At 38.4% G+C, this 20,233-nt stretch overlaps 1 protein-coding gene across 3 annotated transcripts in view; it reads right to left on the bottom strand.

The window, feature by feature from the left end:
- Positions 1-452: 452 nt before the first annotated feature.
- PRLR (prolactin receptor) overlaps positions 453-20,233 on the bottom strand; it is a 64,031-nt gene continuing 44,250 nt past the window's right edge. The window contains exons 1-13 of one of the 3 annotated variants that reach the window (XM_009285177.2): positions 15,539-15,608; positions 14,317-14,449; positions 12,019-12,188; positions 11,057-11,223; positions 9,676-9,678; positions 9,312-9,453; positions 7,688-7,820; positions 6,279-6,448; positions 4,814-4,983; positions 3,676-3,820; positions 2,729-2,828; positions 1,722-1,791; positions 479-1,504 (exon numbers count right to left, since the gene is read on the bottom strand). In XM_009285177.2, coding sequence (XP_009283452.1) covers positions 479-1,504; positions 1,722-1,791; positions 2,729-2,828; positions 3,676-3,820; positions 4,814-4,983; positions 6,279-6,448; positions 7,688-7,820; positions 9,312-9,453; positions 9,676-9,678; positions 11,057-11,223; positions 12,019-12,188; positions 14,317-14,449; positions 15,539-15,608 — 2,499 coding nt within the window. Of the gene's footprint in view, positions 1,505-1,721; positions 1,792-2,728; positions 2,829-3,675; positions 3,821-4,813; positions 4,984-6,278; positions 6,449-7,687; positions 7,821-9,311; positions 9,454-9,675; positions 9,679-11,056; positions 11,224-12,018; positions 12,189-14,316; positions 14,450-15,534; positions 15,653-20,233 lie in introns of those variants that run through there. The other 2 variants (XM_009285178.1, XM_009285179.1) reach the window with 2 other exon arrangements.

Raw genomic sequence — 20,233 nt, 5'->3', positions numbered from 1 at the left:
TGTATAAGAGCTCCTTTTTTCTTAAGGATTAAGAAAAATATAAAGAAAACTTAATCTAGCGTCAGAATGCATTCAGAAGAAAATACATTGTAGAACAGAATGCTGTTGTGCAATGATTTATCTGATTTAGGAACTGCTCAGATCACTATGGTGTACTGACTGACCCATAACAATTTTCATCTTTGTTGAATCTGCAGTATTCCCTCAGGTTTAATCAACTAATAGAAGATCTGCAGAGCTGAATGATTAGTTTACAATGTATTTTTCATGGCAGATAATATCCATTTCCTCATTTCCCTGTGTCAGAAACAAGTGTTTCTGATCCAAGGTTTACTTCCATGATTATTACCTCAACCCACAGTTTATTTTATTCTCTGTATAATACACATCGGAGGCTAGGCTTTTTAAAGGAACTATTTGCTATGTGGTTTTGTTTTACTGTACATAAGCACTAAGTATGTACTGTACTAACTACTAGTTATTTAAAGGAGGGCATAAAGGAAGATGGGTCCATGTACTCTGATCCGCTGGTCTCTCTGCTGCACTCGCTTGGAACTGTCAGGCAGTAGCCCATATTTTTCTCAGCTTGACCTTGCTGAAGGTTCTGAGCCGTTTCCATTGCAGGTTCTTGAGACACAAACATGTGCTGGATGCGTGAATCTGGTATTAATACTAGAATATTATGGTCCACAACTGTTGAGACCTTGGTATATTCTTTGCTGGTTCCTGGAACAGTGTATTTTTCGGTCTTTCCACTGTTTTCTTTATGTTTCAGTAATACTGCTGTCTCCTCATCTTGTCTGACTTTGTGAACTTCTACATAATCCATTAGTTTAGGATTCAAAAAAGGTGACCTGTCATTAGGTCTGTTTTGTTTGACCTGCACCGTGGTTTGGTCAGTTTTGGAATGCAAATACTCCATCTCTCTTTGCTTTTCCATGTTGTCGTGGACAGTTTCAGTGATAGGATATTGTGACTGATGCTTTTCTTCATTTCCCACCAAAACTGGTGCAATGTTCACATTTGTGGTACTCAGTGTTATCTTATGTGCATCTACAGTACTGTGGTAGGCAAACATAGGAGGCTGATTATTAGGTAACTGAGCTGCAGGCCATGTGGACGATTTTGTACTCTCATTGTTAAAAAGGACTATTTTCTGTTCTGATGCTATACACTGAGTTTCCCAGCTCCTTTTCCCTCCTTTATTCTCTTCAGCATCTCTTACGTCTTGTGTTTGAAGTGTTGATGGAAGGGCGCGGGACTCCGGGCGCTTCTCAGAAAGCAGAGAAGGGCTATCGCAGCTCCCTCGGCCTGAGTCACTGTCTGTTTCTTTGGATATCATTTTTGCATTTTTACTGGGATGACCATTGTCATGGCTTGGCATGAGTTGCTGATCCTCACTGTCCTCTACCTCCAGATATTCTATCAGTAGTTCCTCACAGTCTGATGTTGGAGGGAAACCATGGCAACCAAGAGCACTCAATAATTCTTCAGATTTTCCTGTCTAAGGGCATAATAAATAAGATATATTTTTTCACTGTTAACCCTAGGGTTTATCTGACTAGAACAATTGTGAACAATCTACATATTTAATATACAAATACTTTAATAGTTACATCACTAGACCTAAACTGGATTTCTACTGGTAATTGTGTTTGCTAGTACATAATTCGGAAAAGTAAGTAATGGTGAATTCTTTTGTTGTTATTGGTGGTACTCACCTCTAACAGATGTGTATCTATGCCTTTTATCTTTGGTCCTGGAACTGGCGGTAGGATAAAGGCTATCATTCTAAAAAAAAACCCAGAACAAACACACAGGGTATAAGTATGGGCCCCATCGCTCTATTTGTTCTCCCATTTCCTCAGAACGTGGCTGACATTTTAAACACTGCTCCCATATCTGATACCTTCCTGTTGGACCTCTGTCTACCTCTCAAGCCAGGTAAGTTACAAATCCAGTTACAGTTCATAAGTTACCCTTAGATGCATTTATAAGAATGAGAACAGTACAAAAGTTATTCAGCTGGAAAAGTAACACTGCTAATGCTGTTTTATTGTCCTTTGTCCCTTAACCCCCAGTTCTCTAACATCACTGTCATCACTGGCCAAGAAGCAGCTATGTGGGGCACAGTTCAGGAGGACTAGTGGGCCTGTATGTGCATACTTGACTGTCAGCTGACTACTGCTAAACAGGCTTTACGATGAATGACTTCTGATGGCTTTTCCATCAACAGTTTCTATCTCTTTCTTCTACTCAGCCAGTTTTTTTTGCGTGATAATCTTTGCGACACCTTCTCTTTCAAGATTTGATTGAAATTAGCCAGTGTTCTAATAAATTATTTGGGAATTGACAGACAGGTGGGCAGAAAGACAACCTCATAATACAACCTTCTTTCCTTTAGGAAATTAGGGTAAGAACAAAAGGCGTGTCTTCTACAGGAGCAGGGATATTCCAAATGATGTTTGCTGAATACTTACACGGCTAACCAAGATGGTCAGATCTAATAGAAACATGTCTTTACCAATTGAGAATTTAGCCTGGTTTCCCTAAAGAACAGAAATACCTCTTTATCAGTTGTGAATTTAAAGTCAAATACCTGTAACTTTTAGTTTAGTTTATAAGAGAACACAAAACCTATAGGAAATTGAATCAAATGTTAGAAGCCTATTTTTGAAAAGTTTGCTGAGATTTTCAACTCCATGCAATTGTGAAATTGGTGAATTACCTGTACCCTTTCAAAACCATTGTCCAGCTCATGATTAAACATACAAGAGATGACAAGACACCAACGACGATCCACACAACCATATCTTTTACTCTAAAGTCTAGGAAACAAACAGAATTCATTAAAGACACACATCTAGCATATGCGTAGTCAGCATGCAAAAAAAGTGTCAGATTACTTTTATTTTAAAAATTGGTCTAAACTGCCAAATTTGGAATTGAACCTAGAGGTCTTTACAAGCATAGATGGATCTCAACAATCCTTGTAATGTCTGATAATAAATATACTTTTTATTAATGGCACTGTGCAGGAAATAAATTCACATACAAAAACGTATGAAAAGGGAAATTTTGTCACAGCCAGTTATAGCAATGGGGTTCAAATCCAATTGTCACAATTCTGTAGTCATTTCATTATCAAATACATATCATACAATTATTTAAATGGTGGGTTAATGAAATAGGACTACATATTTTTAAGGATTTCTATTGTAACATGACACTTGTTACGTTGAGGTGTTTATTTCAAATTCATTCCAGATAAAGAGTAATGAAGAGCTGTTACTGTCTGAAGGTAGTCACTCTTTGTTGTCTATGTAGCAGTTTTAATTCTTTGGTATTTTATTGGTATTCTATTCTATTGGAATTGGTATTCTTTGAATTAAAAACTACCATCATGAGAACAAATGAGGCAATAAACAGAAAGGACATGGTTCAAATAAGTAAAGAAATTGATTCACCTTCTTAACTCCAAAAAGTAATGAAGGGGAAAGCTAACTGGGTATGGTGCAGCGATGCTGAGAATTCAGTTACCTTAGCAAGGATGTTCTTACCTGTCGTAGGGAAGCTATGAGATGTCAATCTGCACGGGTGCCACAAACAGCTAACAAAAGTATTACATGAACTTCCATGTAATAACAATTACTAAAGGGATGCCTGGCCACTCACCAGGAGGGATCTGAATATACTTTTCTGAGCTCCATTCACTCCATGATCCATGGTGGTCTGGTTTGCAGTGAATCTGTACAATGTACTTCTTTCCAGGATTTAAACTGAACATTTTATATTGTGTTTGCTGTCCAACAAAAATAGTCTGGAAATTAAATAAAAATCATAAAATGCATATAAAATTGAGACATTTTTCTGTGAAAATCACAGCTAGGTTTAAGTCTTGATAACCAAGTTGGGAATATAGAATGAATCTAGATGCTTCCTAATAATTGTTATGCAGGCATGGAATAACAGTGCATTTATTTTATTTCTATAGTTCAGCTTTCTAACATAATTCAGTAGGAATGAGATCTGGCTCTGGTATACTGTGCAAATTAGACTACTACAAAAACACATCATGACCATATGGCAAATAGGGAGAAACTGTGGTAGTGGTGGGAACTGCAATGGTGAGAGGAGGAGAAGGAGGCAAGAAACAGAGATGGGGGAAGAAAGTGCAGAGAGAGAGAAGGAATGTGGAGTTGGTGGAACTGCACAGGGTAGTAAAAAGTGGATCTTGCAATGGCCAGGGGCCTGGGAAGTGCAGTGGCAGGGGGAAGGAAGGAGGAGATACAGAGATGGCTGGGAAGTATTGCAGCAGACAAGAAGGGGATGCAGCCAAATACCAATAGCTGGAGTCTTTAATTTGCCGCCCAGTTGTTTGAGTTGCAGATCCTGGCTATAGACAAATACTATTACGTGGCCATGACAACTATCACCTAATGGCTATTTGTACAAATTTAAATGATTTTACATAATGTCACTGAGCTTTCTGTTACCTAAGAAGTGCTTGTGGTTAAGAACAAATTACCACAAAAGAAACCTGACTAAATGAGAACAAACAATTTAAACTGTAATGCAAATAAAATTAATATATAATGGCCACAATTAAAAATAAGTACTTTATCACCTGCTATCACACAACAGCATCTGAGATACCAGTATTGTCAGTAGGAAATCGTAGATCACACAAATACTTTTGAAAAATAATTAACTATTTTGTGTGCCTGCTTCATTACATTCAGTCGTGGGACATGGCTGACAAAATCTAATTGATCAGAAACCATCATCTAGCAAAAACTTGCAATGTCCTTACCTCCCATTCGTCTCCTTCTTCAGGCTTTAGTTGCAACTCATATTCAAGGGTAAGCCATCCAGACCTGACATCAGCCAGCGGGGGTGGAGACCATGTCAAGACCAGATATGGTTTTCTATTTATTGGCTTTTTTAATTCCAGAGTTACATTCACAGGAGGATCTGGCTGTACTGTTAAAATAAAAGAACTGACAATAAGAGTCTAAATGATTTTTTACTTGCATCTTAGGAAGAAATATAAAATGGTGTGAGTGGTGAGTTGCCACCTCCATTGTGTCTAGTAATTTAGAATTGGTGCTGGAATACAGAGATCAAGAGTTTCCTGATAAAGTAAGGACGGATTTATGAATTTGAAGAAAAAACAGAGGAACACTAAATATGTTGAGTTTATGTTGAGATTTGCCTTAATCATTTATCGTCAGAAATAATTTTTTTTTACATTTCTTACATTTTCTTACATTCTACTATTTATTGTTGCTTTTCCCCACAAATATGTTTCAAAGTTAACATCTTTAATGCTGTGTTATGAAAGTTGTGTTTTACCATAATCTTATCAAAGTTGGCATATATATTTAGGAACGCTGAAAACAGAGATGTAGCTGATGAAACTTCCCCCCCCACCCCATCTTTCACATTCAGAAAACAAAACAGCATAATCCCTACATGCATACATAAGAATATTTAAAAATAAAAAAACCCAGTAATATGAAAGCCCTGTCTATGTCTCAAAAATAAACCAAAATAGAATGCAGGTTTCCGCTACAAGTCAGGCTTGTGTCTTCCTCAGTTCAGAGGTAGAGCTTCCGCATATGGTGCATGTATTTTACCACTGTCTGATGCAAGGCTTCATCAAGTAAGCAGTCTGGGCATGGAGGTAAAATGTAAAGCCTTTTCTCCAGCAGCCCCTTTCCAGTTGCCACACTCTTGGCAGCCAGATCCTTGATAACAAAATGGTTATTGGTGATAATGTTCCATTCCCTTAGAAAAAAACGTAAATACTCGTCCACAGTCGCTCAGTGGAAAAAGTCTAAGAAAAGAGATTATCAGTACACTGCTATAAAAAGCACTAATTCAGCTTCTCTTGGGTCTGGAAACTACTTTTAGGTAACCAAATTTAAGTATTATTAGTTAAAAGATCAATTTGATTTCAGTTGCTGGTAGAGTGGAAAAAGATTTTAGCTGGATGATGTTTCTTATGACTTGACTGAAAGAAATATGGAAAACCAATAAATGGTTATCTGAATGCAGTTTTAAAGCTTTTAGCATTTTTAGGCTTCCTTTGAAAATAAAATTGTAAAGGGACAAATATTGATTTATTATTACACCAAATAAGATCGTATTTGTTCTTACAAGTTTTTAACTTGGATATAATACTGTATATGAGAAGAGCTGGAATTAAAATTCTTGTGTCATAACCCATAATTTTGAATTGTTTGGTTCCACAGAAAATACTTTTTATCTTTTACCTATGTAAGTCACATCCACATAATGAGGATCAGAGACGTTACTTCCCATTTCATTAGTTGCCCTCACAGTAATATTGTATATGGTCCAGAAAGAGGTGTGCTTTTTATCGAAGTAGCACGAATTGGGGCCCGCAGTTCTGTAATCTGGACATTCATAAACTTGTTCTTCTCTGAAATGAAAGAATCACAGTGATTGGGTTACACAGACTAAAACACCTGACTTTGATTACTAGTAGTTCAGCATTATTTAGGGCTGGATCAGATTTTTCATGCCTGGCAATGTGAAGAAAATCAGAAAACTGCTTTCAGACTAAAGAGTCATTGCACAATTCCAGAGACTGTAGTAAGCATTTTCCCCCAAAAATAAAGACTATAAAGCCTGCAGAATTTAGGCTGTTGTAGATGCAGCAGTGGGCTGGCAGAGTGCAGCTCTTACTTTTCTGAATGCCATTGTCCACTGCATAGCCCTTACAGGTTCCAGAGAGCCAGTAGAAGTGATTGCTGAAGTCTTCTAACCCATCTATTAAAAGCTGAGTATTTCCGATGTTCATTTCACACTTACGTGAGTTCCGCATATTACATTAATATGCTTTCAGCATCTGTTTTGGTCTTTCATCACCTGTTCCTCAAAAAACTCTACTTTGTACTTGTCCTCCGAATCCATTCCCAAGCTTCCCAAAGGGAGCAGGGATAGGAGAGAAAGTTGAGTATGTAGTACTTGTTTCCAGGCTCCTCTGAGATGCACAGTAACAAAAGAGAAAGTTGTGGATGTGGACCTCACACTCTGCCCTGGCTGGCTGGACCAGTTATCTGTCTTTTTCCACTAAGACCTGGCTCTCAGCTGACAAGTACAGAGTTTAGCATCCAGTTAGGTCAGTGCAAGGCTGAGCAGTGCAGGGTGAACCAAAAATAGTTCACAGGACCAAAACGAAATATTGACTACTCCTTTAAAATGAATGTTTAGCACTTGATCTAAGTTCCAGGACCAAGATTCCTGCAGAAGCCAGGAGGCATTCATGGCCTATGAATACTTGTGCAAAATATGCATTATCAGAAGATAAAAATTTTAGTATCTGGTCATTTTGGAAAGCTTTATTTCTGGGGCTGCATGGCCGAAAAGCTACAGGACTGCGTATTTGTATTGCATACTATTATGCAGTTGCTGCGCCATGGCAACTTTCAAGGCAGTCTGTTTTTCAAGGCAGAAGAATTCAAAGAAATTTGAAAAACCTGACAGTATAAAGAGATTTTACTTCAACCTTAAATATGTTGCTGCTAGCGCTATTCCAGGATATGTCACTTGAACAAAACCATGTGCTATGGAAAACATCACCTAAATGCAAAACCAATCAGGATTGATTTCCAGGTCCTTCCAATAAAACACTGAATAATTATATACAGCTTATTACCCTTCTTTGCTGTAAAGCAAAGTGTAGTTAGTAGGACGTCCTCCATCTGAACCAGGTTTCCACCAACAAGTAAATGTTTCCTTTTCTGGAGAACGGCATTTTGTTATTGTAGGCTTTTCAGGAGGTGACTCTCCTGTAAGAGATAAAGAAATGAACTAATTAATAAGTTTATGCATTAGGTCAACACTGATTCATAAAACAATGTCAAGCAGAGCACAGGAAAATAGTTTTTTTTCTACAAGGAAAGAAGACGTTTTGTTTCATATTAGCATGGGAAAGGAAGGACAGTTCAGTGGCTAGGGCAGCAGCCTGCTACTTGGACCTGGATTCAAAATCCTTTCCCGCTGCAGCTATGCTGAAGAATGACGTTTTAGTTCCCTGGCTGTGGCTCTTCTCTGCCCCCAGATCTGATAAGGGCTGCTCAAATACTGTCATAGCAGGTTCTATAAAATGATTTAAAATACACTCTGCTATCCAACCTATTTTCTACATAAACCATTTTTTCTTCAATAAATGTGTTTTAAGATGCTTCTGATTGTTTAAAAAAATATGCTGTCATTTGTTTTGGCTTTTACAGGAAGAAAATGAAGAACGTAAGCATTTGCCCATTTGTTTACGTCCTTGCCAGTAAGTCTCTTCTGAAGTACCTATGCTGAGCTGACTCCAAAGATACAAAGCAGCAGCTCTCATATTTCCTTGTAAAGTGATGTTATGCTCAGTACTCAGGCTACTTGCCTGATTGCTGCCAAGCAATTTATAATTATTTGGATTCCTGATGATGTCTTTATAGACTCAAGCAAAGCACTTAGAGTAGGGCAGAGAAAAATGCTTAAATTTTGAATAGGATGATGCTAGTCAAAACCCTGATGTGACTGAAACTTTTGCAGTTATGTATTTGTGGCAAAATATGGTCCTATTACATCAATAATATGTATTTTCTACTATTTAGAGTAGGAACATTGATTTTCCAAATTTCTAATTGCCTAAGGCAGATCTGAAAATGGGACATTTAAAAAAATATTTTTCTATTAACAGTACTTCAGCAATCTCCATGTCAAATAATGAATAATACAATTAGCAAGAAAAGAAGATTTGAGACAACCAGGCTAAAGTGTCTGACAACAAGATATGATGTCATGCATATTTAATGTGTCCAGTCAAACCCAACAGAACACAGATAATTATTTCCATATGATAGTAGCTGCAAGTTTTATACTCTGTTAGACATGGCAGTGCTTTCAATCCAGTTACTAATGAACAAATGAATGATTCTTACACAAGTACCATTACCTGATATCTATAGCTACAGATGAAATCAACATGATTTTTAAATAGAGGGACAGGAACAATAAATTATTTAGGCACACCTGATTCAGAAGTGACTTCCTAGTAAATCCCAGCCTGTTTGTCATAGCCAGTTTCAGCAGAGGATCGTGAGTGGATCAACAAGACTAAATATGCAATCACACACTAAGTACGGTAAGATGCACTAAGCTGTTCCTCCAGCACTGTGAAGTATCTGTGTGAGGAACTGGGTTTTCAGGACTGCCATTTAGGCACCTTTCACAACATTGAACCGGCTAGAATTTAAAAACAATTAACAGAACAGCAATCATCCACTCACCATTGGGGATCTGAATGCGTCTTTCAGAGCTCCACTCACTCCATTCTCCAAGGTCTAACACGCAACGGACCTGAACAACATACTTCACCCCAGCTTGTAACCTAATCACTTTGTATTGTGTCTGCACTCCAACAGATACTGTCTGGAAAACAAAATGGACTGGAAAAATAATAAAGAATTGGGCCATTTTAACAAGTAAACCATAAAAGAGTAGGCTTGTGTCACTGACTTCTGAACGGCAAGGATTTCAGTCGGGTATTTTATAAGATGTGAATTACAAAGAAGCGAAGGTAGTGACTGAACAGAAAAACTCACTTCAGTGACACTGAGATTCTGATACTCAAGAACATATTTAATTGTAGACTTCCTATAAGTTAGTACTCCATCAGATCTACAGTGCAAGGAACACTATAGGTAGTCCAACTCACAGATAAACACTCTGTGTAATGCTTCTTAGTGGCTAGTTTTAGTGCTTATTATTAAGTACTTTCCTCAGGCCCTTTGAATCTCTCTTCAGAAATCTTTCAAGACACATAGCTTTCTCCATCATTAAGGCATCAACAATTTAGGTAGCACTGAGGCCACCTGACTATGACTTTAAGAATGGTATTTTATCCTGGTATCTCAGCTGTGGGAGTACTGTGGCCCACTCCTAGCAAAATGGCAACAGCTGGGAATGTCAATGGAAATAGTGTGTGTGAGTAGGACACCCCAAACTTTCTGAGAGGGGGGTTGCCCCCAACTGATCATGTTGAAGAGGATGATGACGATGACTCTCAGCCCAATTAAACAGTAATTAGGGAATAACTGAGAGACTTCTGAAACAAAAAGGGTCAGCTTGAAAAGCAGTATTAAAGAAGCATGAAAATTTGTAATAGTGGGGGGAGACTAGAAACTTCAGCAGCAGCTGAAGTTTAGTTTGATGCTATCAGAAGCTGCTCTGCTAGCATCACGACCTCTGCCTGGGCCAGACAGAGCAGCCTCCCTCTCTGATGCTGTGAGTAGCTGCACTCCAGACAGCACGGGCTGCAGCAGACAGGAACACACACCTGGGAGCATGCGTGTGACTGTGTGGGTGCCTTCTCACTGATGTGTGTCTTAGTAGACTGTAAGAAGGGATGTGGGTTCGCATGAAGTTAAAGCGTCCACGTCCCCTGCAGAAGCGGGTGTAAATACAGGAGTTTGTACTCTCAGGAGGGTGGGGTGTGCTTGTAACCTACCCTTCCTGGGAGAGGGGAATTTCTGTATATAGCATGTTGCTGGAACTAGTTAGAGAAGGGTGTTTATAAATTTGTAGGTGTCTATTAACATTTTTAAGTGCCCAGTATTTGACTTATCTGTTGTATTGCTGATACTGACCTTGACTGCATAGTTAACTGATTGCTTGTTAATTACATCTTCATGAATCAATAAACTGCTTTGATCCTGATTTGGTTTAAACTATATGAACTGAGCAGTCTCTTACTGTGACACTTGGGAACAGACACATTGATGAAAATTACAATTAAATATTACATCAGTGGACTAAACAGGTTTTTTTAGTATATGACATTAGGACAATTATACAAATACCTTGAATTTCACTGTCTCTACAAACCACTACAGTATTTCTCTTTCTTTAATCAGATTTGGTTACATTAATTTTTCTCTCCTTACAGAAACTAAAATTTTTATAATGCAAGTTAAATTCAGACAAAGAACTCACTGAAAAGAGCATTTATACAATAAATATATTTTTCCATTACCTCCCACTCTTTCTTTTCCTCAGGTTTTAGTCGTAGCTCATAATGATATACATGTGAATTAGAGCTGACATCAGCTAATGGAGGTGGAGACCATTTTGCCCAAAGGTACATTATGCTAGCAGATGTTTTTGTTTCTAGAGAGAGGTTCACAGGAGCATCTGGCTGAACTGTATAAATGAAAAGTTTGCCATTAATGATTTAATTTTCTCTCAGAAAAGGCATCTCCTTTAGGGTTTTTTATTTCATCACATTAATTTCAGATCATTCAGCACTTCTGTAAGACAATAGTACAATAGCCTTTTTTTCCTTTCTCCCTAATAATGTTTAACTGGCTACTGGCTACCACAGTATCAGCAAATCTTGGACTTTACTCTGAATTTGTCAGGCTAAGGAAATACAACTCATAATTTCATTAGGTGACTCTTGCAAAATTAAAATGTCAGATATTTCATAGCTAAAAAGACTAAGTACATTTATCATTACAATGTGTAGATTATGTGCATGCAGAAAGCAGAATGGAGTTAGGAATACGAAATAGGCCGGAGAGTGCTTAGGCAGTTAATTTTACCCTCCCAAGACTGCAATGCCAGCAGCCAGAAAGATTTTACATTTGGAAAATTTAGGTAGCTTAACCTAATTTGAAAGTTTTATAATTTGCAGTGCTAGGAACCTACAAAACTGTCATTGAGTCTAATTGAAATACTGGAGATAACTAGAAACTGGAGCCAATTTTTCAGCCAAAGTTAAAATGACAATAAAATATGTAGTTACTTAGTTTAAAAGTAAAATGCAGTTTTCACATAAATTAAAGATGCATATTTTAGATCATCTGTAGATAAACACTCCTCCACAGCAAGTTTCACATCATGAGGCAAGAAATCTTTCACCACTACTTGTTCTGGGATTAAAAACCACATACATCTCCAACTAGTTTGTTTTCCATTTCATTCTTCTCTTTTTACCTATGGAGGTCACATCCACATACTGAGGATCTGAGCTGTTAATTCCAATCTCATTCGTTGCCATTACAGTGATATTATATGTTGTCCAGGGATTAGTGTGGTTTTTATCAAAATAGCAGGAATTGGGACCTGATGTTCGGTAGTCTGGACATTCATAGATTTTTTCTTCACTGAAATAAAATGATTTAAAAAAAAAGTTTAGGAAATGAAGCAAAGCAGATAATATTCTAGTAATGGCCTAGGTTCAGCAAAGAATTTTGAAATGTTTAACTTTAAACCTATATATAATCCCACCTCTGGGTAGCATTTCATTGAGCGTCAAATGCTATTGCCATAAATGCTTCATTGCTATTTTTACTGCAGTTGTTCAGGATGAATGCTTTTATCCCCTTTCTTCTACATAGGAATATATCAACAAAAGAATGGAAAGCGAAATTTCCATAGACAGCACAAGGCAATTTTTAAAGATGTTTAAAAGCAAGTTAAAAGGCAAATTAACACACTGACTAAAGAAGAAAAGTTGCTAAATATCTTCTTTACATATTTCCCCTGGAAAGTAACCTGATGGGCCCTATGGTAGAGGAGTGTTTTACTGATTATTTTGTTTTCAGCAAGATGTTAATTTATCTGCTTTTTAACATAATCATCATCACAACTGTCTCAACAAAAAATATTTAATTTATGATCTCTTACCTATTACCTTTATACGAGTCTTCAACTTTTTTAGGAGAGGAATTGTTTTGCACTCAATTAAAGCTGAACTGGGTGATGTACTCAGAGCCTATCCCAGGTGTGAAGAACTGCACAAACCCAAAGCACCAGCTGAGATGGTTCAAGGATGCACTTCAGTCCCACTCTTATGCTCTATGCACCGCTAATAACAAGGTCTCTTAGTTTCCAGGCAGTTTTGTCCCGGTTCACAAAGAAAAGATGGGAGTAAGGGGACTGTACCTAAGAGACGATGAGCTAAGAAAGGCAACCGTGGCACAGATCTGGAGTGCTTGGCAATGCCTGGTGTTCAGCAGATTTAGTGAAATGGAGAAGCACTCTTATCCATCCCTAAGCAGGACTGTTCTGGGCTGTGATAGGTATGACTTAAAATGTTCATTAAAATTTCTGTTTTGATTGAGATTGAAACATCTGGACTTTCATAAAATAAAAGCTCTCAGATCATTGTTGAGTGTGGTAATGTCATTAAAGGCTGCATCTTTCCTGATCAATTAATACCAAATTATTTGGAGTTTATTTAATTGGAGGAGGGAAGTCTGAGGCTTTACCTTATGTATTCTGAACCTCACTGGATTTATTAAAAAAAATTTAATCTCTGAGCTTCCCTGCTTCCTTGGCCCTGTTCTGAGACCTCTTGTTTTCAGGAAGAAAGGGCAGTTATACAAAGAAGCACAGGTTAAGCAAAGTTGCTAAACATACACACATTTTATTCTTAAACAGGATGAGGGAGTCACAGACTTTACCAAAACAGTAACTTTTGAGATGCAATACCCACACCTGATTTTACTCCATTTTGGGAACCCTGAGGTTGGCTACAAAACCAGAAGGGGAAGCAAACACTCTCTATAGATTTTCTCCAGATGGGGTTTTGCTATGCACGGTAATGGAAAAGCTCCTCAGCAGGGCCCTGAGGACACCACCAGCCCTCACTGCCCCTGCCCAGCCTCCCCAGGCCCCCCCCACTGCCTGGGGACCAGGACCCCATTTCAGCACACTGCAGCAGGGCCGGTCTCCAGCTCCCCGCAGCCCTGCCCTTCCCAGCCACGGGCCCTGCGGAGCCAGCCCCAACCCGCAGGCTGACATCCTGGCCCAGCCCAGCCTCAGCCTGTCCCTGTCCCCAAGGAGGTGCCCGATGCCCAGCGCTGGGTTGCCCCCAGCCTGCCCTGCTCCCTGGCTGGGGCGGTGGGATGGGCCCTGCCCTGCTGCCCAGGGGGAGCGCCCACAGCCCCGTGGTGCCCTGATGCTCCCCTCCTCAGAGAATAATGCCATTCAGCTAAAAGCTGTGTGCCTCCTGGTAAGATGGACAAACTACACCTTTCCCAGCACGTCTTTACACCGGTGGGATTTTAGGTCAGATACAAGTTTCAGTAGGGACAGGCTGAAGCTTTAGGACTGGTAGTATTCATGTTTCTTCCAACAAGGGAAAGCCATTCATCTCATGTAGCCCTTGGCTATCTGAGGTTTAACATGGATTCACAAAAACACCTTTATAAATTAATCTTACCAGTCCCTCATTCTGTCATAATCATCACTTGATCACTTACAGAATACGTATGCACCGCTTGTTACCTGTCCTTGCTGTAGAACAGGGTGTAATTGGTAGGAAGTCCTCCATCTGAGCCAGGCTTCCACCAACAAGAAAAGGTTTCCTTTTCTAGAGAACGACATCTTATTATCTTAGGTTTTCCAGGGTATGATTGACCTAGGGAAGTGCAGAAATCCAGCTAGTTATATTAGAGTTGGACAATGTTTTTTATTGTTATTGTTGAATGAAAAATTCAGCAAGAAATGCTTTTTTGAGGACAACAAAATTATTTGAAACTATGGACTGAATTTGGCAAATAAATCTGCCTGGAAAAAAGCTCAAAACTTTCGAAAAAGTAAATATATTTTACCTCAAACTTCTAAAATAGCTGCTAAAATTATTTCACTTCTCTTTTTCAAATGAAAATTTCATTTTTACCTAAACTTAAATGTGTACAGTTATCTCCAAATTAAATTAAAAAGCTTGGAAGTAAATGTATGACCTTTTGTTTTTTCCTAAAATATTCACAATTTTTATCTTCAGGTCATCTTAAAATTAAATAGGTAAGACAAATAATAAAAAGAAGGAATCAATGGGCTGGATGGAGTATTTTGTGTATTGGCAACCTGAATGTATTCATTAATGATTTGAATATTCCCTAATAATCCCAACACATTTAAGAATATTTCCTGTTAAGACTAATTCCCCAACATTGGACACTTTTAAGAGTCGGCTGGACAGGGTGCTGGGCCATCTTGTTTAGACCATGCTTTTGCCAAGAAAGGTTGGACCAGATGATCCTTGAGGTCCCTTCCAACCTGGTATTCCGTGATTCTATGATTCTGTGATACTTGTCATTAACTTCTACCAAGAACATAGACCATAAATTTACGTACATTTTGACATGAAAAGCATGTGATTTTTCAACCTAAGCTTGCCTTTATTTCATTTAAGTTCCATACTATTATCTCTATTAGTGTTACTATTCATATGATGCTAATTCCCAAGAAGGTGACAAGCATGGAGTGAGTGTAGGGATGGAGTGAGTGCCCTTCATCATCACCACCACATAATCATTAAATTAATACTAGAAAAAGAAAGGAAGACTCAAGCCATTTTCAAAATCTCCATACAAAACTTTAGAAGAAAGTAATTTAAATATGTACAGGCTCCAGTGGTGGTCAGGATAGATCAGGTAAAGCCTCGGACTTTTCTAACGAAAGTGTTTTAAGGAAAAACAAGTGCTTCAGGAAGTGGTGTACTTACCAGTCGGACCCACTGCAGTGAGAGCAAGTAGCAAAATAATTTGAACTGATGATGTCAATTTCTGCGTCATGATGTCTGCTTCTCCTCAGGAGGAAATATCAGATCAAGGGCTCACTGAAAAATAGGCCATCATGCAATAGTCAATGACAATGCTTAACATGTAATACGTATCACTTGGCTTGATCAAAGTCCTTTTTGAATTACAGCTAACTGATTCTTGTTATTTCTCAAAAAGGTGCGGCAACACCTACAGTTCCACTTCAGAAGTAGAAAACTTGAATCACATAGTAGTAAGTACATCTTCCTGAAGGTCTTTGAATGGTTAACAGTGCTAGGATTACAATTCCATAGCATTAACAAATCTTGCATATTTATTTGGCATCTTGGGGTAGTGGGTGCTTTTCTTAAAGCTCTAACATTTAGACTCATTAATTTACCTGAGAAATCAGCCTTTTAGTAATAAAAAATGCACTTTTATCCCTGTTGATACAAAGAAGAGCTCAACATATTTGAACTCTGAAAGTCCTGAAAGCAGAAGGCAAATAGAAAATATCCAAAATTTATTTAGAAGTTTATGATTTTTGAGCCAATCTAATGACTTCTGAATATTTGGGACTGGCAATGTTGAATTCAGGATCACCTGAGCTGAAGAATGCTACTCTTTCTGTGCATTCAACTCATTGTTTTTCCTGCATTTGATTTTGCAGTAAAGTGGAAATGCCAAGACCAGAGAAAAGAAACCAAGGAAAAAGTAGTGTAACTTCACAGTTAATTTATCGGGTGAAAATGCAAGATGGGATGCATTATCCCTCTTCTTCAACCTGTAAAGGCCAGAGGCAGTGTTGCAGAACTCGGCTGAAATACAGAGGTGCAAGTGGGAAGCCACCAGCTGTGAAGACCCAGTCCCTGCAGTGGGCTGACACCACTAGATGTCCTCAGAATTCAGGTTACAGCTCAGGATGATCAGGAATCCCTGTTGCTGCTAAATCTGTTTGCTTAGCCTGAAGAAAAGACAGAATAACTTAAAGCAAACCTCCTGCTTCTTCCACCAATATGCTTTCTGCTTGGAGATGGTGACTGGAGTCAGCTATTAGATTCTTGGTAGCCAACCTCATTCTTTGAAACTAAAGAAGAACAATTTACTATCGAAATAGGAAGCTCCTTACCTCAGCTTTCCATTCCTACCAAGCACATCTGACAGGTATTTTTATGGTTGAAACCCATTCAGTGTACTACTGCGTGGGAACAAGCTGTCTCTTTGCTGAGGAAAAATTTTTGTGGTTTATCATCAGATGACTCAATTTTCATTATACAATTCATTTCCTGTATCAAGAAGCTATAATCTGTCAGCATATAAATGTTTTTCAAGTGCAAAGGCAAATGAAGTATCAGTTAATTTAACTGAATCTAAAACATGTTTACTGTGGACAATGTGGAGAAGAACAACAGTTGGCTGCATTTCCATATACCACTTCTGAATATCCAGGCACGTTTCACGCATTTATCTGAACTACAGGCTGCAAAATCGCATCTGGATTAGTTTTAAATTCACTCACAGCAATCTGTGCATATACAGTCAGTGGAGAACAAACCATTTAAATATAAATTCCAGTTTTGTGTAAGCACATGCAAATTTTATGACCGTAAACAAATGGCAGGCACAAATGTTAGTGTTTAACTTCAGAAATGAGCTGAAGATTTGGTGTTATATAATGTGGAGCACAGACCATTAAGCTCATGCAAGAACAAGGCAATTTTTCTCAAGTGAAGGTGAAAATAATGAACTGTAAACAGTAACTATTTTATGTACATATGATACCACTTACAATATTTTACTGTTTCTAAAAATACTGGGAACATTTGCAAAATACAGCACTTTCAAACTGAGACTCATACTGTGCTTCCCTATAGGGAACTGGTACCATGATTTTTTTTTTTTACTTTTACAGACATATCTTTTCTGTGTGAAGAATTGACAGATAAGAGAAACTGATTACAGTGAATAAAAGAATGAAATTTGTCAATACGACAAAAGAGAGAGACATCCTCAAGAAAAAGCTGTATTAGAGCATTCTGCAAGAAAAACAGGATAATTTAGGAAACTGAAGACCTAAAGAACCAAATTAATACAAATAGGATTAAATTAATGCATTTAAAAACAAGTATTTTTCCTTGGGAGCATTTGTTTTTTAAAAATGAGGTGATTGTGAACCACTTCTGTAATGTGGCTGTGAAAAAGAACAGGAGAGATACAGGGGAGGAATATGGACCTATTAGTGCCACAGACTAAACTGTTTGTACAATTCTGGTCACCTGTACTTGTTAGGTGACCAGAAAAAAAAACAGGTTAATCTATTTAGAACAGATTTAGAACATGGCTACAAAGATGAGCAGGGGACACAGAGGCTGTCTCATGATGACGATTTAAAGAATTGGCTTTTTCCTCCACGCAAGGATGGTTGTCTTCTATAAACATAGCAGGAGATTAGCATCAAAAGAGAGAAAATAAGAATGTGTAAACTCTAGCAAATTTTGGAATAAGAATAGATGTCCATAATTAGCTCCAAAAATTAGAGAAAAACGTTACCATCACAGCAGTGAGTTTCTGGAATAGTCTTCCAAACACAAAAATCCCATTTAGTTTTCCCAGGTAGTCTGATCTATTATGAAATATCTATGACATGGTTGTTCATGATCGCCGAGGACGGGACTTCATGATCCAATGTATGCTTTCCAGGCCAGTTTTCAATTCAAGTTAAATGCCTTGAATTATTAACAGTTAGAAAACTGTGCAGAAGTATGAGATGGCTGGATGTCCTATTCTACATTCAGGATTTAATGCTTTCAAAATATTTTATATTAAAGAATTATGAGAACCTCTGTTTATTTGAAGATCATGCTTAAAAGCATCTTAGAAAGCTTCATTCTGATATTTGTATTGCTTTCTGAAGGAATGTAAGCAGCAGCAGAGCAGTGGCCAGGAGGCTCCAGGCATATTAACCATATTCCAATGCCTATGTTTCCATGGTTGCCTGGTATTTGGTATTTGTGGTTCAAATATCGTTTATAAGGCTTCTGGAGAGATGTCTTGTTGTTTTTTAAAAATACTTACTTTAATAGAAAAAATAATGCCCACTTTGTCTTAACTATATCAGAAGTGCATCTCCCCTATCAATGACTTGAAAATGTTTTTATAAAATGGTAACTAGCATTACTGAAGATGCTGTGCGGGAATGCCTCACTTTTAGGACTCAATGCATTCTTTTATAAGGGACACAGTGGACATTGATTTGTCAGAATGGCATGCAAAATCAAGGGTTGAGGAGCTGATAATTAAAAGATCATATGCCTCCGTTTTGAAGGTTTTGATTTAATTCCAACAAAGTTATTACATTCTGACATTATAGTTGAATTTCTCCCTTTTAACACAGCTGTTACGTACTATTCAACAGCTGCACATGCACCCCAGAAAACAGTATGCCTTGATGGAAATGGAAATGATTACTGGGGTTTTAGAATGCACAGAAGTGCTAGATATTCCTGTAAAATAACCCTACTCTGCAATTAATAATGTTACGAAATTGTAGGTTTGAAAACTGTGCTTACAATACTACTAGATGAAGCTGAAAGTTGAATACCAATACTGAAATCAGGTGCTGTGGAGTAGGGTTAAGAGGAAAATGTCCTTGTCCTAACTGAGTTCTAGTTCTTACATTCTTTTCTCTCTCCTTCTTGGCTATGCTGATGGAGAGAGAATGGCTATGCTTCTTGAGATTGACAGAGAGGTCTTTACTCAGTTCCGCACAGATGGAAAAATTTTCTATCATCTGCAGTGTTTTCAGGCTTGCAGGAAGGGGAACAACTGTATAGCACCCACTGGCAATGACATTATGTCCATCACAAGCTTTGCTTGTGCTGCTAAAGAAATCTAAAGCCGAAAGTACCAATCTGTACTGAACAAGATTCACATTCCAACTAGTTATGATGATAAACAATGTTCATCTTCCAGGCCTGGGGGAAGGCAGTTAAAGGAGTCTCAAAACACTGCAGTTTACTACCATTTGAAAGGCTGAACTACAGCTGTATGAAGCCAAGTACAAAAAACGAACAGAATAAAGCAAGAATGTGACAGTCCAGAATCCTACTGGCAATACATTCAACTATACTGTGGACATTGCATGACTCTGCCTTCCCACGCCAGGTTCTCAAATGCCAACACTGATATATGTCCCTAGCCAAGACTTGGGAATCGCTATCACTAGATGTGTTTCTGAATGACAGTGATGGTTGGGATTATTATTTCCTTCTCCAAGTGGTAGAGGAGCCAATGAGGATCCTTAGGGCACCGAGGAGGGCGCACAGCAAGCTTACTACCCTGGACTTCAGGAGAGCGGACTTTGGCCTCTTCAGGGATCTGCTTGGTAGGGTGCCATGGGACAAAGCCCTGGAGGGAAGAGGGGCCCAAGAAAGCTGGGTAATATTCAAGGATCACCTCCTTCAAGCTCAGGAGCGATGCATCCCAACAAAGAGGAAGTCAGGCACAAACGCCAGGAGGCCTGCATGGATGAACAAGGAGCTCCTGGACAAACTCAAACACAAAAAGGAAGCCTACAGAGGGTGGAAGCAAGGACAGGTAGCCTGGGAGGAACACAGAGAAGTTGTCCGAGCAGCCAGGGATCAGGTTAGCAAAGCTAA

The sequence above is a fragment of the Aptenodytes forsteri genome, unplaced genomic scaffold (assembly GCF_000699145.1).
Source record: "Aptenodytes forsteri isolate BGI_AS27 unplaced genomic scaffold, ASM69914v1 Scaffold120, whole genome shotgun sequence".
Classification (NCBI taxonomy): Eukaryota; Metazoa; Chordata; class Aves; order Sphenisciformes; family Spheniscidae; genus Aptenodytes; species Aptenodytes forsteri.
The sequence above is the reverse complement of the archived record's forward strand: the minus strand, read 5'-3'. Positions and strand labels throughout refer to the sequence as shown.